This window comes from Pleurodeles waltl, chromosome 4_2 (genome assembly GCF_031143425.1).
Source record: "Pleurodeles waltl isolate 20211129_DDA chromosome 4_2, aPleWal1.hap1.20221129, whole genome shotgun sequence".
Lineage (NCBI taxonomy): Eukaryota > Metazoa > Chordata > Amphibia > Caudata > Salamandridae > Pleurodeles > Pleurodeles waltl.
This window is the reverse complement of record NC_090443.1, coordinates 14,388,126-14,410,244: the sequence shown is the minus strand read 5'-3', so window position 1 is coordinate 14,410,244 and position 22,119 is coordinate 14,388,126. Positions and strand designations below refer to the sequence as shown.

The following is a 22,119-nucleotide window of genomic DNA, read 5'->3' as shown; positions in this document are numbered from 1 at the left end:
ATGAAGGTCATAAGGTGCCGCAGCTATGTCCTTCAGTGGGAGTGCCTTCTTTAGTTTCTTTTCTTTTGAGAAAAGTGTGGGCTTTTAATGCTGCAGGACACACATCTTTTTGGCTGCATTTGTGACTCTGGGAAGAGGAAGCAAGGTGACCAAGCTGGGAGGGCTGGCTGCAAAAACAAAAAGTAAAGCCTATGCCACGCTGATCTCACAGCTTTTCTGGTAACCTCAGTGGCAACGTTTAATGGCTTTTTGCCTGTTTCCATCCGTGTATGACCCTGTTGTATTAATTGTTAGGTGATTTAACCCATGTGCAGGCAGTCCAGACTTGGGTAATGTACTTACAGAATCAGTTTGAGGCAATTCGAGGGTAACCCCACCCACTGAGCAACAGTCCAAGCTAGTGAGTCCACATCTTGTCTGCCTCCCTCAGAGTACTATTCCTCATTATTTGTAACTAGGTTAGGGTCCGCCCATCCCCCAACAGCTAATTTCTGGAGGACACAGTCGGAGACGAGTGACCTCCGCTGGGAAAATGTACCGTTGTGCCCTCTGCGAGAGGTGTCACTGCCACCCAAGCACTGGCTCCATTAAGGTCACATCACCAGCAGTCATCCATCTTCCACGATAGCAGAGGCAGTCCAATTTTAGGCAACATGTTTTAAAACAAACTGGCAGTCGCAACAGGCAGCGATGCACCTTGCCAGTGCTGATCTGGGTGGCAGTCTTGGAAGGACAATGGGTTGATTGGCTGCTTCGCCTGAACCGTATCTATTTGGTGATCATCCAACTGCGTTTACAATGCCCATCTTAAAAGTAGCATCGACTCGTAGTGCTCCCACTGCCATTTTAATTCACCACAGTTAGTAAAAAGAATGGGAAAACCCGCATCTATCCAAATCGGACCTCTGAGCACACCAAAGGTGGGTCTAGGGAGTAATGCACCCAGCCCCAAAGTAAAGAGCTTGTCAGTTTACGTTGTAGGTTAGGTCTACATTCCGTTTTATCTCTATTATGATGGTTATAATCCATATTGTATATTTAAGTCGTTTTGTAAAAAAACATATTTGCATCCTTGCAGATTCCTAAAAATTATTCTTATGTTATTAATATTGAGGTCACCAACAATGAAAAACTGGAATTACAGATAACTAACGTTTGTCTTATTGACTACCAATTTCCAAAAAGTTATCACTCCGTGCTCAATGGGCATTTTCCTATTACTAACGTTTTGGCCGTGAGATCTGAATAACCTCCATTCAATCAAATTCATAAAAATGTTCACATGTAAATCTACCCAACAGCCTTGCATCCTTTGGTTGAGCAAGTCACATTTGTGCCTTGCCATTTGATTTAGCAGTTTTTCTCACAGACAATGAAGTCCCGGCCCGTTCTGAGGAATGTTTCTATAGAGTACTGTGGATACTGGTATAGAAACATTGAGTGTAGATCATGCTGCCCAAGCACTGTATGAGGGATGATTTCGGAGCGCCTCCTTGATAGAAGCCTGCTGTCTAATGACTGTTGTATGTGATCAGCCTTTGAGGAAGGATATAAAAGTACTGTATGTTGGACATGCTGCATGAGAGCCAGTTATAAGAACACCACTAGCAGACAATGATGTAAGTCTTCCCTGCTTGTAGAATGTTGCACGTCCGAATAGTGGTGCATGCCCAGCGGCCTTTGTAGAATTGGAGAAAGCTAGCATTTACAAGCAGCGCTAGAAACACTCGAGTTCAAACCTTGTTTTGGAAGAGCCTAGTGGAACCCCATAAAGACATAGCCTCCAAAGCACAGAGGGCAGCCAAGAATAACAATATATTTCTCTCCTTGTACCTACTGTTGGAGCACTGCGGAGGGGAACCATCAAGAGGAGTAAAACCGACCTGCTTAACGCAGAGGACACAGAAGATCCGCTGGCTGACATCTCATCTGTGGGTAAGACTTTTCACTGCATCCATAAAGGAGCGCCGCTTCTCATTATTGGCTGCACTGTAAATAATTGCGACGTCTTATCGTTGGAATGTGAACGCAAAACACACACACCCACACGCTCCACCTCTGTGGCAAAATGCTGGGTCTTCAGTCCATGACCATTCTACCACTGCAGAAAGCCTAATAAATAATCCAGGCCCTCGATGTTCCCGTGCTTCTGTTAATTGAGTTTTTGGCTCAGAAACTTGTTCTCTTTGATTTCCATGACTGGGATTACCTAAATGTCTCTCTTGTGTCTCTTGGCAGGCTCTCCCTTCGCGCGCGCCAGTATCAAAAGTGCCAAGATGGAGAACGCTTCATATTTTCACAAAAGGGAGCGAAGGCTACGTTTCTACATCCGCCGCATGGTGAAAACTCAGGCATTCTACTGGACAGTCCTCAGCCTCGTCGCACTCAACACCTTGTGTGTCGCCATTGTCCACTATGGCCAGCCAGACTGGCTATCCGACTTCCTCTGTGAGTCCCAGTGTTCTTACTTTCAGGGTCTTTTAAACCACCTGCTTACATTACTAATGGTGCCATGAATTAGAAAATCATATAGTGGGAGCCAGTGCAATTTATTACTAAACCAAACTACGTACCATGAACAGTTTTCTTCGCCAGACCCAGTGTCGACCAACCCTAGGGATATTTTAGTGTTTAACAGTCTGACCCCTAGATAACAGTTACATATATTTAATGCTACCCACTGTATTGGGTGGGTTTTTCACTGAACCTTCTTCTTCTAGAACAGCAGAGGGAGTTTTTATTTTATTTTATTTATTTTAAAAGCAGTATTATTTACTCCCTGTGAGTTTTCTTCCAAACTGTGGTGGACTATTTGAAAATGATTCTGGTCATTGAGGTCATGCGGTACTTGGTGGTGCCAGACTGGAAAAAACAACTAGTGAACATGCTGGTGGATGTTCACGAGTTTGGGCCATTCTTTTTACGTCCACTAGTTAGTGGAGGTAAAAAGAATGGGCCTTCCAACACCATTTTTGCCAGAGTTTCTTTAACTGTGAGGGTGTTCCCAGCAGCAGAGATAGTGAATTCTCCACAATCAGGAAAACTGAGAAGCCCAGCACTCTAAATGAGGACGGATTACAAGATTTGAGCACAAGGTGCATTCATCAGTGTTAGTCAGATGTCTTGTTACTGCCCAAACATAAAGGAGGTCCTTACAATGCACCTTGTAGTCAACACCCAGTGCTCAGATGCTACCACCATTTCTAGGCAGCCTCTCTGGGCCCTGTCTCTGGGTAATTGGCGTTATTCTTTTTTTTCAACATGTCTAAGACTTCCAGTACAACGAAAAATACCCCTTTCAAATTCTTTCATATTTATGGGGTCATGAAGATGATGTGACCAATATGATGTGGTATGTCTATTTACTGCATTTCCGGCCTTCACCCTCATCACACGTCCAAAGACTGTGACATCTGAAAAATATTTAATAAACACTTTGAGAGGCAAAGAAATTAGGGATGCATTTCTTTGAGGGTAAATGCTAATCCTCAAAGAGACACATTCCTTAAATTTGGAATTAGCTTCATAGTGTGTCTCTTACTCCTGCAACTTTTAATAAGAGCAGAAATGGACGCGGAGATGAGGTCTCAAAGGATGTAACAGGATAAGCCTATCTCTTCCTCTTCTTTGGATATTCTGCAAAAAATGTCTGTGGCTCCTAGTCAGCTTCTAAAAATCATGTTGCCACTTAAACAGTCACTGATTACCATCACGCCTACAATGCATCGCAATGGTTTCAAATTCACTCTCATACCTAATTCATCATCAATGAGATTCTTCTAGCAGATGACTGGCTTATGATTGACTACCTTCTTGTTGATGTACACTAACACAATAGACATCCAGACCATTGCCAACAACCTTGTCACTGAGACTTTCTGCCATGAGTAACCTCACAACAACTTCCTGGAACTCAACACAGGGTACCTCTCAACACACTAAAACTTGTCATAGTCTAAGACAACCAAACTTGCTTGATGACAGACTGATTGGCTCCACTACATTACCACAAGTTAAATAAACAGGTCCAGCAGCTCAAAGGTGAAGAGGAAGTGTGATTAAAAGTACCATCATAAATATGTGCATTCTGTCCTTGCCGATTTAACTTTTCTCCTGACTAACACAGCAGGGAATAATTGAAGCATGTGTATCTGTGACTAATAAATGATACCAGTGGCAAAGACCTGTAGTTTCAAGCAGATAACCTTGTCTTCCTTACCTTTCAAGGAGTTCTGTGACACCCAACCTTGACTACTACAAAACCAAAGAACTATGACCCAATAAAGGTTTTGCCAGTTCAGAGAATCCCAACCAGGATTTCACCTAATTCAGAGTGGTCTTAAACTCCAAACCAGAATATTTTCTTATTCAGAGAGCTCTGCTAGGTATAACTTGGGAGTCACTGGATTTGGATATGCCTTAAGAACCAGCTCGGTCTTCTCTTCATTCAAAGAGCTGTATGAAACTAATCCCAGATTTTCTCCAGTTCAAAAAGCACTGAGATGCTCATTGTGCAAGCTCTCACAACTGAAAAGCACCACAATCATTTGCTTGACCTTTTTTGCCAGTGTAGAAAGTGCCAAACCTACCAAAATCTTCACCCAGCCCAGCAACTACCGCCATACTCACTTGAAAGCTTCCTCTAATTAGCCATTGTTAAATTAAACTAAACATTTGCCAACTTGAGGGATACTGTAAATGCTACACAGCAATATCTAATTAGAGCTTTCTATCATTTGAGAGAGCACTTACCTGTAAATCCCAAGGTACATTTTGCACCAGCTTACAAAGCGCTGCTAGACATATTGCGGTTTGCCTCCAAGTGTAGCGAACAACGTAAGGCCTGTTTTAGAGTGTCACCCAGTTAGATGGCATAAAAGAAATATTATCAAGTTTCTCCCAGCTTGGCGTACACTACAACACCCCTTGTAAATGTATCCTACTTTAGAATGTGCATTATTCTCTAATTGTGTTCCACAAATACAGAGAGCATCGTGAGATCTACTCTAGAGTTTCAAAAAGTTTAGAGAACATTACACATCCATTACAGAGTTTCCCCCAGAGTAAAAGGCAACACCAAGCTCAATACAGGATTCACCAACTTTAAAGAGCCATGCAGGAACCGTTGTAGAGCCCCTTCTCCATGTTTGTAGAATACTTCAAGGAAAATCAGGAAGTATTTCTCAGAACAGAGCGTATGGTAGGGCCAAACTTGGGCTTCTCTTTTTTTTAGACAGGATTGCATCAGCTCATAGGACAAGAGATAATGTTTTGACCCCCATTTTCTATGTGGCCTTTTGCTCCAGGTTTGCATCTGTCCAGCTGTTAGTATAGTTAACATTGATTAAGGCAGGGTCATACTTGAATCAGATCAGAGTTGGGTAGTGAGAATAATGCTTTCGTAAGCATGTTAGTGAGAATGTAGATATAGGTTGGTGTCCTTCCTCTTTGCTTGTGTACCAATATTTCCCCTCTTAGTTTTACTCATCTATCATCAGGGTAAAACTTGAAGGAGCTCAGTTTTTTCTACAGGGAATTGAATGTTTGTTTTTATATGCAGAACTCTTGAGATGCAGGCCAATGTGTGTATAAAAAGGCAGTCACTACATATTACCTAACTATTTAAGACATATGTTTTAGTAAGACACTGCCATAATTTCTCTTGCCATGACTCTCTTCTGTTTCTCTCACTTTCTCTTACAGACTTTGCAGAATTCATTTTCTTGGGACTCTTTATGTCCGAAATGTTTATAAAAATATATGGGCTGGGATCGAGGCCTTACTTTCACTCTTCATTCAACTGCTTCGACTGTGCAGTAAGTGCCTACTCCCTTTGAAAAGCTGACGGTATGTGGTTGTTTCAGTTGCACATATTGTGTATGTGGAGAATGTTCTTGAGTGGTCTTAGCGAGTAGGTCCATGCAGTAACTAATGCAGGTATCACCTTCTCCCTACTGGTAGTTGGCAGCCTTCTGATGCTGGTCCTGACAGTAGGAAGATCTTTTTTTTACCAGTGCCATATTCTTCCTAATGTTCTGCGTTGTAGGAGCCTCCCTCATAGTAGTAGTTAGAATATTCCCAGACATGAGTGGTGATCCTGGAACACCTCCTCCATATATTAGAGTCCATCTGTAGTTTTTCTTTGTCATCTGTTCTTTGTTGAACCTCTAAATAAAAAAAGGCCCACATTTCAGCAACTAACCGAAGATATGTGCAATAGTATTTCAAATTACCTTTTACCTTCCGTCTCTGTTAGGGAAAAATGTAGGTAAAACAGGCCTGTCATGTCATAGAGTCAAAGATACTCTCACAGCTCCCTGTTCCTTTAAGAATTCAGTAGTTTTCCTGTTCCAGCATGCAGTCTTTTTGGTAGTTTTCCTCACAGCCCTAGTTATTGTTTCGGTTTGCGCTTAGAAAATCTCACAATGCTTCTGGAGTTTACTACCCAGTTTTTCTTCAAAGTTTACTTCAGTAGTGAAGTTTTATATTATGCAATCAAAGTTTTCAGCATCTATCTACATTTTGCTCCAATTTATGTCATCTCTCACTGGATTTTTCCACATAAAATGCTCCTATTTTCATAAAATGCACTTCATGTGGAAGACAAAAGGGTGGGTCGGACCCTCATGCAGCCTCTGTGGTGTGCCTTCAATCACACATTCAGTGAAAGACTGCAAATGTAATCAAAAATGACAAATAAAGTAGAAGTGGGATCTGTCTTAGAAAGAAACTAGAAGAACTCAGAGCACAGGAAGAGAGGAAGAAGCAAGGAAGGAAAACCAGAGGGAGCTCCCTTTTCTGAAGCTATTCCCCTTCATGAGAAAGACACTGACAGAAGGAGATCTAAAGAGAGGAGGTGAAGAAAACATCATCAAAATCACACAAAATACACCTGTCACTCTGGGAACAGCTGTCATCTACAAGTCCATCGCCAACATCCTCACAGTTGAGGGGTTTTACAGCACCATCAACGTCGATGACTCAGATATAGACTCCTGTGATTCCACTAACACCACTGACTTAGACTCCTACACTGAAATCTTGACCTCTCCAAAATCTATTCTCCCACTGGTGCCAGGTGGTAGAAGAAAAATACTTAACACCAGTGATGGTAAAATCAGCAACATCAAGATTTTAGAAGGAGTGCAAATCGTCGGAACAAGACAACAGCCCAAACCTGACCCTCCGGCACGTCGGTCTGAACCGCCATATTATGAAGACAGTGAGGGTATTATTTTCCGGATAATGACCCCTTTTTCAACCAGCCTTTTCCTGGCGGGTTCCCCCCCCAGTGAAAGGCTGGCAGAAGGGGTGCTCTGGAGCCCCCCTCGGGGCCCATGCAGTGCCCATGCACTTGGCATGGGCAGTGCAGGGGCCCCCGCGCAGTGCCCCATCATGCAGGTCACTGCCCGATTGACGGGCAGTGACCTGTGCGACGGGTGCTGCTGCACGCGCCGCACACCAACATTGGCGGCGGCTCCATTTGGAGCCGCTGTCAATGTTACGGCCCAGCGGGGAATACATTATATGGCCGGCGGGGGGGGGTAGTCGCGCTGGCGGTCTTCTATTGACTGCCAGCGCGGAAACCGCCGAGATCATTACGAGGGCCTTAATCTGTGTTTGTCAAAACTAATGGCTGTGTTGTTTGAACCCATCCCCAAGGTCTGTTTGTAGCACCTTTCATGGAAGTAAGGTTTTTTAGATGGAATTACCTCTGCAGGAAGGGTCAGTGAGAATAAAGCTCTTTCAGCAATAGAGCCATAAGCAGTGTGTCATAGCAATAGAGAAGTGCTTAGAGTGCTTCCCTCTTTTTTGCCTAAGGTAGTTTCAGATTTTCATATAAATCAGATTATCTTGTTGCCAGTACTTTTCAGTGATACTACTTTTCCAGCAGAAAGAGTTTGTTTGATTAACTACTATTTGCGGTCTTAGTTGGGGTATGCTTTCTATTGTATTCGGAATCTATGACTATCATCAGTGAGATAAAAAAAAGCAGAAGAAAATGTTACTTACTTGTAATACTAGTTCTACATTGTAAGAATCCTCACTAAAGTAATAAAAACTCAACCACCTCCACGCTTGTCAACAGCATTGGATAATAATAACTCACATCACATAACCATCTAAATGAACTGGGGTGTGAGGCAAACTGTCGGTACAGTGCATACTGCGACAAGAAAACGGCTGAATTCTTAATTCACTGTATGGCTATCTTTGAATCCATGTCCCGACAGCCATCTTTTCCTTGCATTTTCCCCAACAATGATGGAAGACATAAAGTTATTTAGGATACTCGGCGGCTCGGCGCTACATGTGGCATAAGGCCGTTTTTCAATGGGGTTTTTCCCTCTCGGAAAAATGCTACCAAAACTGTACTGTCTTTATATAGTGTCCAGCTCTAACTACAGATTGACTCTAATATATGAAGTGTTCCGAGGTCCCCACGCATAGGCAGGAATATTGTACGTTTATGACTTCAGTGAGTTTTCCTATAATGCAGAACTAGTGTTAGAAGTAAGTAACATTTTCGTCTTGAAGATGCTGGAGAGAGAGTTCATGATTACTATAGCATCTTCTTTCGGTTTACTTGCTGAATATATTCATGCTGTTATTTGGGGGGGGGGGGTTACTGAGTTAAAAATGGGCCATGGGGCACTCTCTCTTTTTTGGTTATGAACATCATCATGTTTACAAAACAATATAGTATAGGAATCCTTTAAATATTTATCAATGGGGACAGAGGTTTCATATATTTTTAATAAAACCCTCACCCACTCACTGAAGTCACGCCCTTCATATTTGGATAACCTGGGTATTGCTTCATACCCAGAGTGCGCTGCTACCTTAATAGGAAGCATCTTTCATTACAAGTTACTGTTAGAGTGGTGATTTTAAAATATTTAAGGGACTTCACGTTTTCTTTCTTTAATAAGGTTAAAGAAATGAGAGATGTGAGTAAGTTATAATGACTGTGCGAGTCATAACATATGTGCCTACATGTTTCAGCCTTAACGTGTGTCCATCAAAGGTCAAAGGCTTCTGTCAGGGCACTAAGGGCCAGATGTAGCAACATTTAGAACTGCGACCCACAAATTTCAAGTCGCAATTCTGAATGTTGGATGGTGTCCCTGACACCATCTGTTATTCGCAAGGGGGTCGCAAATGCCCACCTCATGAATAATCATGAGATGGGTCGCAATTTGCGACCCCCTTGCGAATGGCGGCCCTCACAGGGATGGTGGCCTGCTGCGGACAGCAGACCACTATGTCTGTGACTGCTTATTAATAAAGCAGTTTTTTTTGTTGTAATGCAGCCCGTTTTCCTTAAAGGAAAACAAGATGCATTATAAAAACGAAAAATGTAACTTTTTCTTTTCATTTTTTCAGAGCAGGTAGTGGTCCATAGGACCACTGCGTGCTCTGAAAAAATGTTTGCAGTGCCATTCTCAACGGGGGAGGGGTCGCATGGGGACCCCTTCCCTTTTGCAAATGGCTTACCACCCTTTTTAAAAGGGTGCAAAATGCGATTGGTATGCAACCGCGTTTGCAGTCACAAACCAATCCTGGGAAAAGAGAAGAGAGTCCAGCCAAGTGACTTCCTGAGAATGCCAAATTTGTGAAAAAGGTTGTAGGAACTACAAACCGGAAGGCCTGGACCCTTAACCTCCCAATAATAACAGTACTAGGTTAGTTGGAGGTGAGTTCCCACATCAAGAATTTCTATTAATAAGCACAGTGCTTAATATTGATGAATGTTCAGCAGTCGTTTATTATAATTAGAAAGAGGAAACGTGAGTAGCTGCAAGGCAAAACATTGCGCAAATTCCACTGTTGCCAGGGGTTCCACAGATTTAGAGCCCAGTTAGTTCGTGACAATCTTGAAGCAAATGTTAAGTTCCAAGAATCGGCAAAATTACAGTCCAATTGAGTAATGCCAAAGTTGGAGATAGATCAGGTAGCAATGTTCGGAGGAGTAACAGCCAACACGTGTTTCGCCCCTTTAGCGAATAAGCAAGGGCTTTCTCAAGGCTAGTTCAGTACATATTGAAAAGCTTCTGACATCAATTGTCTCAATTATAGGTATGGATCTAACGAAACGGGAACAAAGGAATACAGCCGAGAGATCCCGGCGCGTCCTGCGTTGTATCACAAACCAATCCTACATTGCACTGCGATTCACAATTAGGAAGGGAACACCCCTTCCTAACTGCGAGTCGCAGACCCCTTTTGCGATTCGGTATCCAGGTTACCGAATCGCAAAACTGGGTTTGTGCATTGCGATATTCTTTTTGCACGTCACAAACAGCTAAATTCGCTGTTTGCGACGTGCAAAAAGCTTCGTACATGTGGCCCTAAGTCTCAAACATGCCCATTGGATGTATGAGACAGGCAAATAAGTTTAAATGCAACGCACAACGTGCATCACTCATGCTACTTGAGTTGCTGTCCTGGTGTGGGTAAATAGAGTTACCTGTCATTGCTGAATGAAAAGCATGTTAAACATATTTTTTGCATAAGCTCTTTTTTCATATTAGCCCCGGCGAAACACTGACACATCCCACTGCGCTTGTGATCCATAAGCAGCGTATGATTATAACCTTACCCAAACCTGTAGGGGATATGGCCCCATAGAAGTATGAGGGCAGCACTTCCGGCAGTATTACTCTGATGAAGAATTTCAGAATTAGCATAGAATAGAAGTGGTGCATAGTGGTAGGGATAATTTATCCAAGAGTAAAATGCCAGGACACCTTTTCAATCAGGGATTGCACTGGACCGCTGTTCTTCCAACCATCTGTAGTGAGGAGAATGAAGAAAGTGGTCCTTTTATTAAGCATCTCCTTCCTGTCGCCGTGTGGGCTTTCATGGGGGGTGAGGTCAGAATCATACCATACGCTATAGCGTAGGAGTAATTTGGTCACTGCCTAACGGAATGCAATGATACAGGGGTCTGTAATGGGGATGCAATACTGATTGATTTGTCACTGGGTAACAAGATGTTGCCATGCACCAAGCGTAGTGCGATTCTGGTATCGGTCATATCACCATGGAATGTTTACATCATACTAGAGAGGGAAAGAACTAAAATACAGATTTGTGTTAAAAGACTGAAGTAAATAAAGACACGAGTCTGGTTAAAATTCTTCTAATGCAGGATAAGATCACTAAATTGAAAAGAAATGTAGGAAGTTTCTCAAAAAGGTAACATCCTTACACCAATTATGGAGGAGCGGCTCGTGGCGCATTGAAGGGGTTTTCATTAAAAACAAAAATATCTGATTCCCCACCACCGCCACCACCACCGCATTGCTCCTCTGCCTGCACTTCAGCTGCAGGCACAGGCTCTCAGCCTGCCCTGCAGTCAATCCGAACGCTGCTGTCATGCTGTTTGCAGAATGGCAGCAACGTTCGGTTTGACCAGAGCATCAAACCAAGGCGCACCGAGGCAGAGTGAGAGTCTCTGCCTGCTGTCTCCAGCCCGGCAAAACACAGTACCAGGTTAGAGAGAGCACAGTATGCATGTGTGTTTGGCCAGCCCGAGATGGCCATCCAAACATACATGTGCACCCCCCTCCGTGCTCATCATAGCCCGTGGCCCGCCTCTTTTACAATAAACTGATAATAAACATAGTTTATCATCGTTTTTTTGTAAACGTTTTGCAGCTGCTGCTGCTGACGAGGGGGTGAGGGTCCTTCGCCATAGCAGAGGAGCCACGCCTGCAATTAAAACTACCTCAGTCAACCACAAACTAATACAGATGAAACCCATCATATGAGATGGTTCTCTGAGCAGGACTGGTTCAGCTCTGACAGATGGAGCAGCAGGGACGAATTGAGAAACAAAGGATGGAACAGGTACAAAACATCTACACCATACCACTTCTTCAGTAAACAACAGTCACACCCTTCCTGCATCCACCACAGTACAGCACCTGAGCTTTATTTTAGGAAGAAGCAGGCGTAGAGGGAGAGAATGAAGAAAGAACAGCCTGTACAGTGGGATGTACCCAACATGAGGGTCACACACATCAACAGGTGGTACATTGGTGAACACAAATAACTTGGGGTAGCAGATGCTTTATGGTTGGCAGCAATGGTTTCTACCTGTGGCTGGCCTACATCAAAACAGTGGTGGGATGGATTGGTAGATGGATATATCGTGAAACACAGATTGATTTGTCTGGTAGTTCATTCATCATTATGCATAGATGGGTTGAGCTGCCTGTTGGTATATGTAAATGTATGTTTACGGTATTTCTATAGCACCAACTTAGCCAAAAAGCAGCTGAGTGCTGTATTGGATCAAAGAAAAGCATAAGTCAATGAGTGATAGAAGAGTTGTGGAAGGTTTATGCTTTGTGGAGTAGTGTTCCTTAAAGAGGAGAGTCTTTGACTCTTCCATAAATTGAAACTGAATTGGGGTAGTCCTGGTGAATACAGTAATTGTTCCAGGTCCTGGTTGCATAGATGTCAAAGGCCTGCTGCTTTGTTTATCCTTTTTCACACTTCTTACTATGAATTCAGATTGTATTCTAGCTGTGGGTTTTCTGAGAGCCAACAATGATGATGATTTTGTCTGCAAGATAAGCGGGATGCTAGTCGTGATGGCAGTGTAAATGATGCAGTTGGTCTTGGAACTGGTGTAAGCTGTTGGAGTTCCATGAGGATGGGGATGATGTGATATGTGTTTCTTTAGGCCCTAGATGAGATGTGCTACGGCCCGTAGGTCGCCCTTAAGGGGTTCCAGAGTGGAGTGTGGACGGCCATGGAGCAAGGCGTTATCACCATCCAGATGCCATTGTTTGAGGGCTTAAACAGTTGGCCCATCAGTAACTAAGATGTGCTCGTTTGACATATGGTCAATCGTTGGAAGTAGGTTGAGATGGTAGCTTGTCACTCATTTAGTAAATAAGGATTGGGCTATTGCATGTTTCATCTTTTGGCAATTATGTGGTGACCCAGTGAATGAGTTATCATTTGGCAGAGATAGGTTGAGCACATTCTTTGGCAGGGATTGATTGTATTGATCAATGAACCGTTATTTGGCAGTGGTGCGTTGGACTGGTCATTTATCCATTGTTTGACAGACGTCAGTTGAGTACGCAAAGTATTCCTTTGTGCGATATACTGTGTGTGTGTATGTTAGTGGTAGTAGAGTTTGTGGAATCTCACATACTTCTTTCTCATCCTGCAGGTCATTATCGGGAGTATCTTCGAGGTAATATGGGCTGTTGTGAAACCCGGAACATCTTTTGGAATAAGTGTGTTACGAGCTCTCAGGTTATTGCGAATCTTTAAAGTTACAAAGTAAGTTTTCCTGAGTACAGAGCATGTGTACCAGTGCGAGCACTAATTCCTGCCCTTGTCTTGCTTTCTGATTTTGTACGTCTCTTAAACATCCACCTCTTTCATTCTTGTATGTTTGCTTTCCTGATTTTCCTAAGCGCTGTGACTTTTCTACCTTCCCTTTCGCTTTTCCTCTTCCTTAGATGAATCCGTCTCTGATCTTGTCACTCTTGCCTTCTCGCTGTTTGGTATTTTTGTGCCCTTCTCATTTCATTCTTTTCGGGCATCACTCTTGCTCTTTCCTTGTCTGTCCTACCTGTCTGATTGACACTCTTTCCTCAAGTCGCCTTTCCCTAGTCCCCTACGACTCCTCTCCTATTGCCCCCGTATTCCTTGATGCCACATATGTTCCTAAGAGAAGTGTGTACCGGGCCCCTTGTTCAGTAAAGTGCACTGGAGTTGGTGTTGTGCTGCTCTGGTGCACCCTAGACAGCTGCCGTAATACGGTGGTATTTGAACAGCTTCCATGTTGCACCCTGACCTGCCCCATATCTTGGACAGCGTCTAGTCTTCCTGTGGCGATCAGCCAGTCTGTATTAACCACTCGACCCGCAGGTCAATAATGGGATACTGTCCGGTCCCACCGCTGTCCCTGGGATCTAATTTGTTGTAAGATTACAGTGGGGCATGCCTACCTTTCAGCTGCAAGGGAGTCTAGTTCCTGTGAGACTGCAGTGGTTTCTTTCAGGCCCTCAAAGTCTAAATTCGACCCGTTGTCAGAAGGAGCAGAAAAAAGTAGTTTGATCTGAGTAAACACAAGTGGACAGGACTCCTCCGTTCAGGATGGATATGTAAATGTTCTGCAATAACGGGATAATTGGCACATATCGTGACAAGGATGCTGACACGAGCAAAGTGTGCTCTAGTGTGCCAGTCCACTCCTCACAACCAAATGCACTAAGGCTCCCAACTGGGAGTGGGCGAAGTCGCGCATTTCCCCAGTTCAAGCGTCGTGATTTTTTTTAATCAAAATGTTATAAACTGGACACAAATAGTGACGTTAAAAACACATTGTAAGAAAATATTCATATGACACATGTTTTTGAGGAAAACATCTTCAAAAATCCATCTGCAATGAAATACAATTTATGGATAGACTTTTCCTGCAGAAACACTTCCTGCGAAAATTGTGGCCAAAGGACAACGTAAGAAGTTTAAGCACATAGAAAATGCATGCAACTTTTACATTTCACCCACCCCTTCTCCCAAATCAAGCCTATTCCTTTTCCAAAATATATTGCGACTTTCAGGTTCTGAGCATTGAGATAGATCTCATCTGTGAATGCTGATGGTTCTCATACTGCTTGCATGCTTGAGTACTGATGCTTATGTTGCTCTCTCTTCACTAACAGCTGTGTGTTCCCTCATCCAGGTACTGGGCTTCGCTGCGCAATCTCGTGGTCTCCCTTCTGAGTTCTATGAAATCCATCATCAGCTTACTGTTTCTACTTTTCCTTTTCATCGTCGTCTTTGCCCTCCTAGGAATGCAGCTTTTTGGGGGACAGTGAGTACATTCTTTTGTCTGTTGCTGCATTGTGTGATTATTTTAATTATAGCTTATGGGAAAACGTTCAGAGTGGAGTTCTAGCAGTGTTTCTATATCTGGAGCTCAAGTCCCCCATAACGTTTACATGCAATTGGTGGTGTGTGTACCAGACATAAAGAGAAATAAAGATGCCACCAGGTCAAACTTTGAAAAATGCTTATATTTAAATTAATTGATGTGTTGTCAATTCACTAGCCACCTGACGCCTACTTTGCCCATGGACTTGCTCTACTCACTGCTAACCCTACCCGGATTGTGGGCGCTGTCAGTTATTTCCATTTACATTACTGGTCGAGGCCCTGTCAAAATTGCTGCTTAACGAGGCCAAAAAAAATATACTTCCCCATCTCTATTTATGGCATTTGTCCGGCACCGGAATCTTCCTTTGTCCGGGCTGAACATGACTGAGATCATGCCGCCTTTAAAAAAGAACTACGTGTGTCAAGAGACGTTGTCTCATGAAATTAACAGTTTCCTACATTACCCAACATACCTTTAGCATGGGCAGTATTCTTTTTTTAATTATTATTTCGAAACAGGATTTTTTTTATTGACACACAATAATTCAACAAGCCATTTTACATTCACTGCAGAAGAGCAGCCACCTGAGATGAACTTGGAACAAACAAATGGGCATATGTACTGAACTGTAACCTTTTAAACGCTAAAAAGCACAATTTGTGAGAATTCAAACTGAAAATCATCTTTGTTGAAGAGTCAACGTTCAACCAACGCCTGTAAAAACCCTAGACTGACCTTTTTGTTCAGATCTGTTGCTGCCAAAAAACAAAACTTCTAGAAACAATTAATAAAGTTCTCCACAACGTCACTGTTACTAGCCATTTGACACTGATTACACTGATTACTTTCGAAGCATTTCCTCAAAATTAAGGGGCATATTTATACTCTGTTTGCGCCGGATTTGCGTCATTTTTTTGGCGCAAACCTAACTCCATATTTATACTTTAGAGCTAGACCCATCTAGCGCCACATTTATGGAGTTAGAGTCAATTTTTTACAGTGGAAACCTACCTTGCGTTAATGAGATGCAAGGTAGGTGTTCCCGGGCAAAAAATTACTCTGAGGCATTTGCGCCTTATTTATACTCCCGTGCAAAAATGACGCATAGGAGGAGGGCCTTTAAAAATGGCTCTAAGCCTGTTTAGAGTCACTTTTTAATGCCTGGGCCAGGACAGGCGTTAGGGGACCTGTGGGCTCATTTCCATGGTCTCTGACCATTGAAGCAGTCCACAGGTGCCCTCCCCTGCACCCAGGGACGCCACCCTCGCCCACCCCTGGAGGACACCCATGGATGGGGGGACCCATCTACGGTAAGTCCAGGTAAGTTTTGGTAAGTTTTTTTTATTTTGATTTTAAAGGGGCATAGGGGGGCCTAACTTGGGTCCCCCTACATGCCACTGTGCCCAGTGGCCATGCCCAGGTGACGTAGATCCTCTGGGCAAGGCCATTGGGCAGGGGGACATGACTCATGTCTTTGCTAAGACAGGAGTCATTTCCATGGGGGTTGTGCGTCAGAAAATGACGAAAGTCAGGTTAGAGTCAATATTTTTGACTGTAACCTGACTTGCACCATTCTTTGATGCACAACCCCCGGGCTTCCCTACGCCTCCGCTGCCCGGTTAGCGTAATTTATTTTGCCGCTAACCAGGCCGCAGCGCCGGCTACTGTCATTGCTTAAATATAACGCCCGGCTGGCACATTGGAATGGCGGTAGCCGGCGCTAAACTTTTTGACCCAACCCAGCGCTGCCTCTTAGATTCTAACGGTTTCAGCACTCAAATGATGTACACATCTTGGGACGGAATGAAGTACATGGAATCTCCAAGAGCCTCTCCCCTGGTTCACAGAGAAGGCCACAGTGGTAAATGTTAATTTTTATTTAAATGTGCAGTCTGTTTTGCACAAATTTCAAGTCCACTGCTTACTCCTCCATCATTAACTCCTAGCTCTTTCCGAAGTTTGGCGAGGTGCTGTTAAGGAGCTCGAGAAGAAAGTTGTGGCATTTCAGGCAGCTCGTGCTCCAAGCATGTCTCCACCATGCGGGCCAGGGCAGTAGTCCTATTACCCATGATCTCCAAAGTGCTGCCACTCAGAAAAGACATGGAATCACTGGATGGAAAATACAGACAGGATACACAAGCCTTGTGTGTATCAGCTGCTGGGTCGAAAACAATGACTGAAAACGAAAACTGAAACCTATTTCCTGCAACACTCCAGTGAAAAGATGGGAATTATGCTTTTTGTTTTTTAAACAGCCAACCAGAAATAAAGAGCCAAGAGAAAAATCCTTATGCAATAAACGGGTAACAGTGATGGTAGAGAGACTGCTCAAACAGTTACATCTCAGAAGAAGCTATTTCTTGCATACGAGGGAGTGCACGATCACCCAGGTTCTCCGGGTTAAAATGTAAAGTGACAACACGATTTTGGAAGCTTGTTTTCCATTCTTGGCATTAACAACTAGCAGGGAACCGGGGAAAGCCAAAACCAGAGAGTGCCTTTTTTCAAGTTAATCTTCATTGAAAATGTATGTCAATGCTTTCATGTAAAAGCTGCATGAGCGCGCGGAAATGTGTATATGCACCTTGGTAAATGTGCAATGAGGTACGTCTCTAAGCAAATGGTCATTGTGGACCCAATGAGACCTGTATTCCGTTCACAATTTTCACAGGTGAAGTAAAGGGCTAATCTTCACAAATAGTAAAACTAAGGGGCAGATTTACCAGTCCCTAGAGCCACCAGAGCGTCATTTTTCATGACGCTCCGGTGGCGCTAATCACTGCTCCATATTTACAAGGAGGTATAACGCCACTTTTTGTGGCATTAAGCCTCCTTGAAAATATGGTCCCTCCGACACAGTAAATCTGAGGCTGCGCCAAAAACGAACTCCACCCCCATGGCAAAACGAGGAGCAATGCTTTTATTCCTTCTCGTTTTTTTGCCTTTTTTATGTGTGCTGCATCTGCAAATGCCATGGATGATTGTTTATATGCAGCAAGGTGTCCCTTCCTGCTCATAAACAATCATTCTGAAATGACGCTTTGGTACTTCTATGTGTACTGCATCATGCAGCATACATAGAAGCTCCAAATTGTTATAATAGATTGTTCATGTGCAGGAGGGACACCTTCCTCCACATAAACAATCTAACCCCTCAGCGCAGACACCCTTGCACTATGGTGCAAAGATGCCTGCGTTGGCGCAGGCAGCTTAATTTAACGCAGGGGGGAATGCAGAGCTGTGCCATATTCCTGTAAATTTGGCGCATCCCTGTGTTTCAAAAGTGGTGCAGTGCTGCTATTTTTGGTACAGCACCGCGCTGCGTCACTTTAGCTTAAATCAGGGCATAAGTGTTTCACCTTGAATCTCCAGCATAGTCAAAATGTGACTGCTTCTCTAATACCCTTAGAAATTATTCATTTACCTTTGACACAAGCGCAGGGGCTGCTGCTTCTTGTATATCACTAGCAGAGACTATTTTTATAGAAGATGCTCATATCTTACTCAGGTATCTTAATGTACATTGTTAGGTCTGCTACAGAGGCAAATTGCAGATGGTCCTTCAATTCTTTAAGGTGTGCGCTGGAAGTAGAGTCTTTCCAGCAGTGGCACCCTTGCTATTGTAAGTACTGCCGCTCGACATCCGAGCAATTACTGTTACCATTGTTAACTAAATACCAACCCAACCTTTTTCTGTTTGCTTGTAAGTAGGTGGTATTTACATGCTGCAAACCTAGCCAAAGACAGTGGAGCGCTGTAGAGAGGTAAAAGTATGGAGTCAACAAGTGATTTAAGAGGTAGCTAGTTTGTGGGATGTTACTGTTTCAATATGTAGTGTTCTTTAAAAAGCTACCTCCTCGACACTTTCCTGAATTGGACCTGGTGGATACAGGGATGGTGATTACAATCCTGGATGCAAAATGCCTAAGCATTTTGTTATGTTATGTGTTTATGCTGGTTTGGCCTCAAGTGACAAATGGATGCTGTTGAAAATGGGGTTCCTGATTGGCTAGGGTAGGCACCTGAGCCTGGCAGGAACCCCACTCTAGTCAGGGCAAGAGAGCTACACAACCAGGATAACCCCTGCTCACCCCCTTGGTAGCTTGGCACAAGCAGTCAGGCTTATCCCAGAGGCAATGTGTAAAGCATTTGCACAACACATACAACACTGGTGACACAATAAATATACCACAAAGAAAATTCTACAACAAGTCATATAAAAACAAACTGTATTGCACCAAACATCATTAGACCAAAAAACGACATGTATCAGTAGTGCCCTGCTACACAAGCAGTTGTCAGATCATCACAAAGGTTAGTAGTACTCTGCTAAGCAAGCAGTTGTCAGGTAAGTACATAGGTTACTAGTATTCTGCAAAACCATCAGTTGTCAGATCATCATTATCACCAAAAATGTGCATACAATGAAACATTCCCATATGGCATAAATCATACAAAACATTACGCGCCCTCCCTAGCACAGATCATCTAGGCCCTGGAAATACGTGCACTACCAAACAACGCAAGAACAATATTTCCCAGAACGTCAGGTCCTGAACTGCAGGTTAAGCACTGAGAGTGAATAAAAACATATCCTGGTGATACAGAACAAAACAGAGAGATAATCACCCCACGGTCCCTCTTACAAGAGGACCACAGCGCATCTGCGCTTCTTCTGCATGAAATATGGTAATCGGGACACACTTTGTCCAAGACACCTCGCACTTGGAAGTTAAAGTGCCTCAGTGCTTCTTTCATGGGGTGCGTGCTAGTTCCCCGGGAGGCTGGGCAGGTACGGGACCTCTGTCAAGGGTTTCCTACCCGTCCCGCCAGCCTATAGTATTGTCACAAAAAGAAGAAAACAATTTGCCCATAGGGGCTTACCCTCCACAAACAAGGCCCCAGCGGCCTCTGGTGCTTCTGTGGCGGGGTCGGGGAGAGACAGCAAGGAAGGCAGCTCACCTTGAAAGGAGGCAACCCTACTCCTCACAAGGGGGCCGCCTCAAGCAAACAACACTCAGCCAGACAGGGCCTCCGTTGAGGCTTCCCTGGGGTCCGGCAAGGAGCAGGTGTTAACACTGCTTTCTGCATTCCACCTGTCTCCTCTAACAGTGCCTGGTGGGGTGAGCCTCCTGGCACAGTACCCCGCCCACCACAACACCAAGTGTTCATATCCTCTCGGAGCTTGTGGGAATCCTTGTTCTTCTCAGGTGAGCCTGCTGTCTTTGCTTTGCGGCTCAGGCCGCTGCGATGATTCCTCAGCAAAAACAAGTGCCTGCTTGTCTCCTGGGGCACCACAGGGAGCATGCTAATCTATGCTAGCTCCACGGCTCCTCACAACCTTTCCTGTGTTGGGGGCACACACAGGGTGCCACAGGGGCACTTTCTCGTGCTTCCCATCAGCAAACACAACAATAAAGTGTTGTTCCACACGCTGGGGTCAAGGAGTGAAATGCTCTTCACACTCCTAGTGCAGCGAAAGTGCTCTTCCCAAGCCACAATGAAAGAATGAGGGGATCACCACATGTTTCCCCAGGGCAGGGGAAACTCCACCCGTGCCAAGCTGCAGGACAACAACAGAAATGCAGGGGAGCAGGAGAACACACCACCCAACCCCTGGGGACAGCTGAAGGGGCACAGGACTGCAGGACTCAGGCAAGCAGGCCAGCACAAGCGTCCAGAGAAAAGCAGTGACAGTCTTTCTAGTGACCTAATAGGTCACAGGTAAGTCAAACAGCAGAGCAGTCCCAAGGCCTTTCCTGCTGAGCCCCTTCAGCACCATCTAATGTCCAGTCCATCAGTGTCTCTGTACTCTGTTCTACCACATAGGAAACAACCCTCTGTACTTGTACCCAAAAAGTCTTTGATCTGAGGGGACACGTCAAAAGATACTCAGAAGTGCATTACACTTCCCTTTCAGTCTCAGCCCTGGCTGCAGACATCAGTAGAGGGTAATCAGGCCATTGTGTGAGGGCTGGACACAGCCTATTCACATGTAAGGTGTGAAGACCATCCCTCTCCCCAGCCTAGCAAGTCCATCAGTATGCATATGCCTCTTTTGTCACAACCAGCCCCTCCTGTGTGATGGCTGTCTGGAAAGTATGCACCAAGTGGAGCTGTCACTCTGCCCCAGATGTATAATGGAGTCTGGCTGCCAAAGCACTAGAGTTATAAGGACATAGAAATGCCCACTTTCTAAAAGTGGCATTCCTACCATGGTAATAAAAAATCCACCTACATCAATAAGCAGGATTTCTCACTACCATTACAAATATACTAAACATGCCCATGCTATTCCTCATAGATCAGAAGAGACAACTTAGACATATGTAAGGGCATTTCCAATACAATTCTATGACAGGAGCAGCACTCACAGTAGTGAGAGCCTGTATAGGCTGTTTGTCACTAGTAGGATATGTAGTACATAAAGACATATGACCTACCTTTTACATTCACAGCGCCCTGCCGATAGGGCTGCCTAGGGCCTAGCTTAAGAGTGAGTTATATGTAGTAAAAGGGGACTTCCGGGCCTGGCAAGTAAATGTAAATGCCAGGTAGCAGTAACCAGCTAGGCCTGAGACAAGCTTGAAATGCTACTCCTGTTGGTGGTGCAATCTGTGCTGGTATAATACTGTACAAGGGACTTACAGGTAAAGTAAATATGCCAATCAGGTGTAAGTCAGTCATACCAAGTTTGGAAGGGAGAGCACATGCACTTCAGCACTGATCACAAGTGATAAAGTGCTCAGAGTCCTAAAGCCAACAAAAAGAGGGCTAGAAAATAGGAGATGGAAGGCAAAAAGTTTGAGAATGACCCTGCAAAAAGGGCCAGGTCCAGCAGATGCTGTAGATGAGATGGCTTAGAAATATTTTATTTAACACATCATAATTATTGTCATGTATGTCTGTCTTGTAAATTGGTGAATTTGTTCCTGTCACTTCTTAGTAATGACATTTGACAGTGTCATCTCAAACGTGGCTCAGATGTATGGATTACTAACAAACATTCTTAACTTTGGACAGATTGATTTTTTGGGGATACAGGAACACCAAATATTTTGGGGTTATATAATAACTTTTCTATGTAAACAAAAATATGTCATACCTCTGGCTATCATACTTCTGGCATATGGTGCTTCAAACACTATTATGAGTGACAGGCAGGTTCTTGAAAATCTGACTTCCATATAATAGTTGAGAAAGCA

General features: G+C 43.9%; 1 protein-coding gene across 12 annotated transcripts in view; it reads left to right on the top strand.

The window, feature by feature from the left end:
- Positions 1 to 22,119, top strand: part of CACNA1A (calcium voltage-gated channel subunit alpha1 A) — a 1,156,221-nt gene that overhangs the window by 523,671 nt on the left and 610,431 nt on the right. For all 12 annotated transcript variants that reach the window (XM_069230415.1, XM_069230416.1, XM_069230412.1 and 9 more), the window contains 5 exons: positions 1,846 to 1,935; positions 2,239 to 2,448; positions 5,704 to 5,816; positions 13,196 to 13,308; positions 14,720 to 14,851. In XM_069230415.1, the coding sequence (XP_069086516.1) occupies positions 1,846 to 1,935; positions 2,239 to 2,448; positions 5,704 to 5,816; positions 13,196 to 13,308; positions 14,720 to 14,851 (658 nt within the window). The remainder of the gene's footprint in view (positions 1 to 1,845; positions 1,936 to 2,238; positions 2,449 to 5,703; positions 5,817 to 13,195; positions 13,309 to 14,719; positions 14,852 to 22,119) is intronic.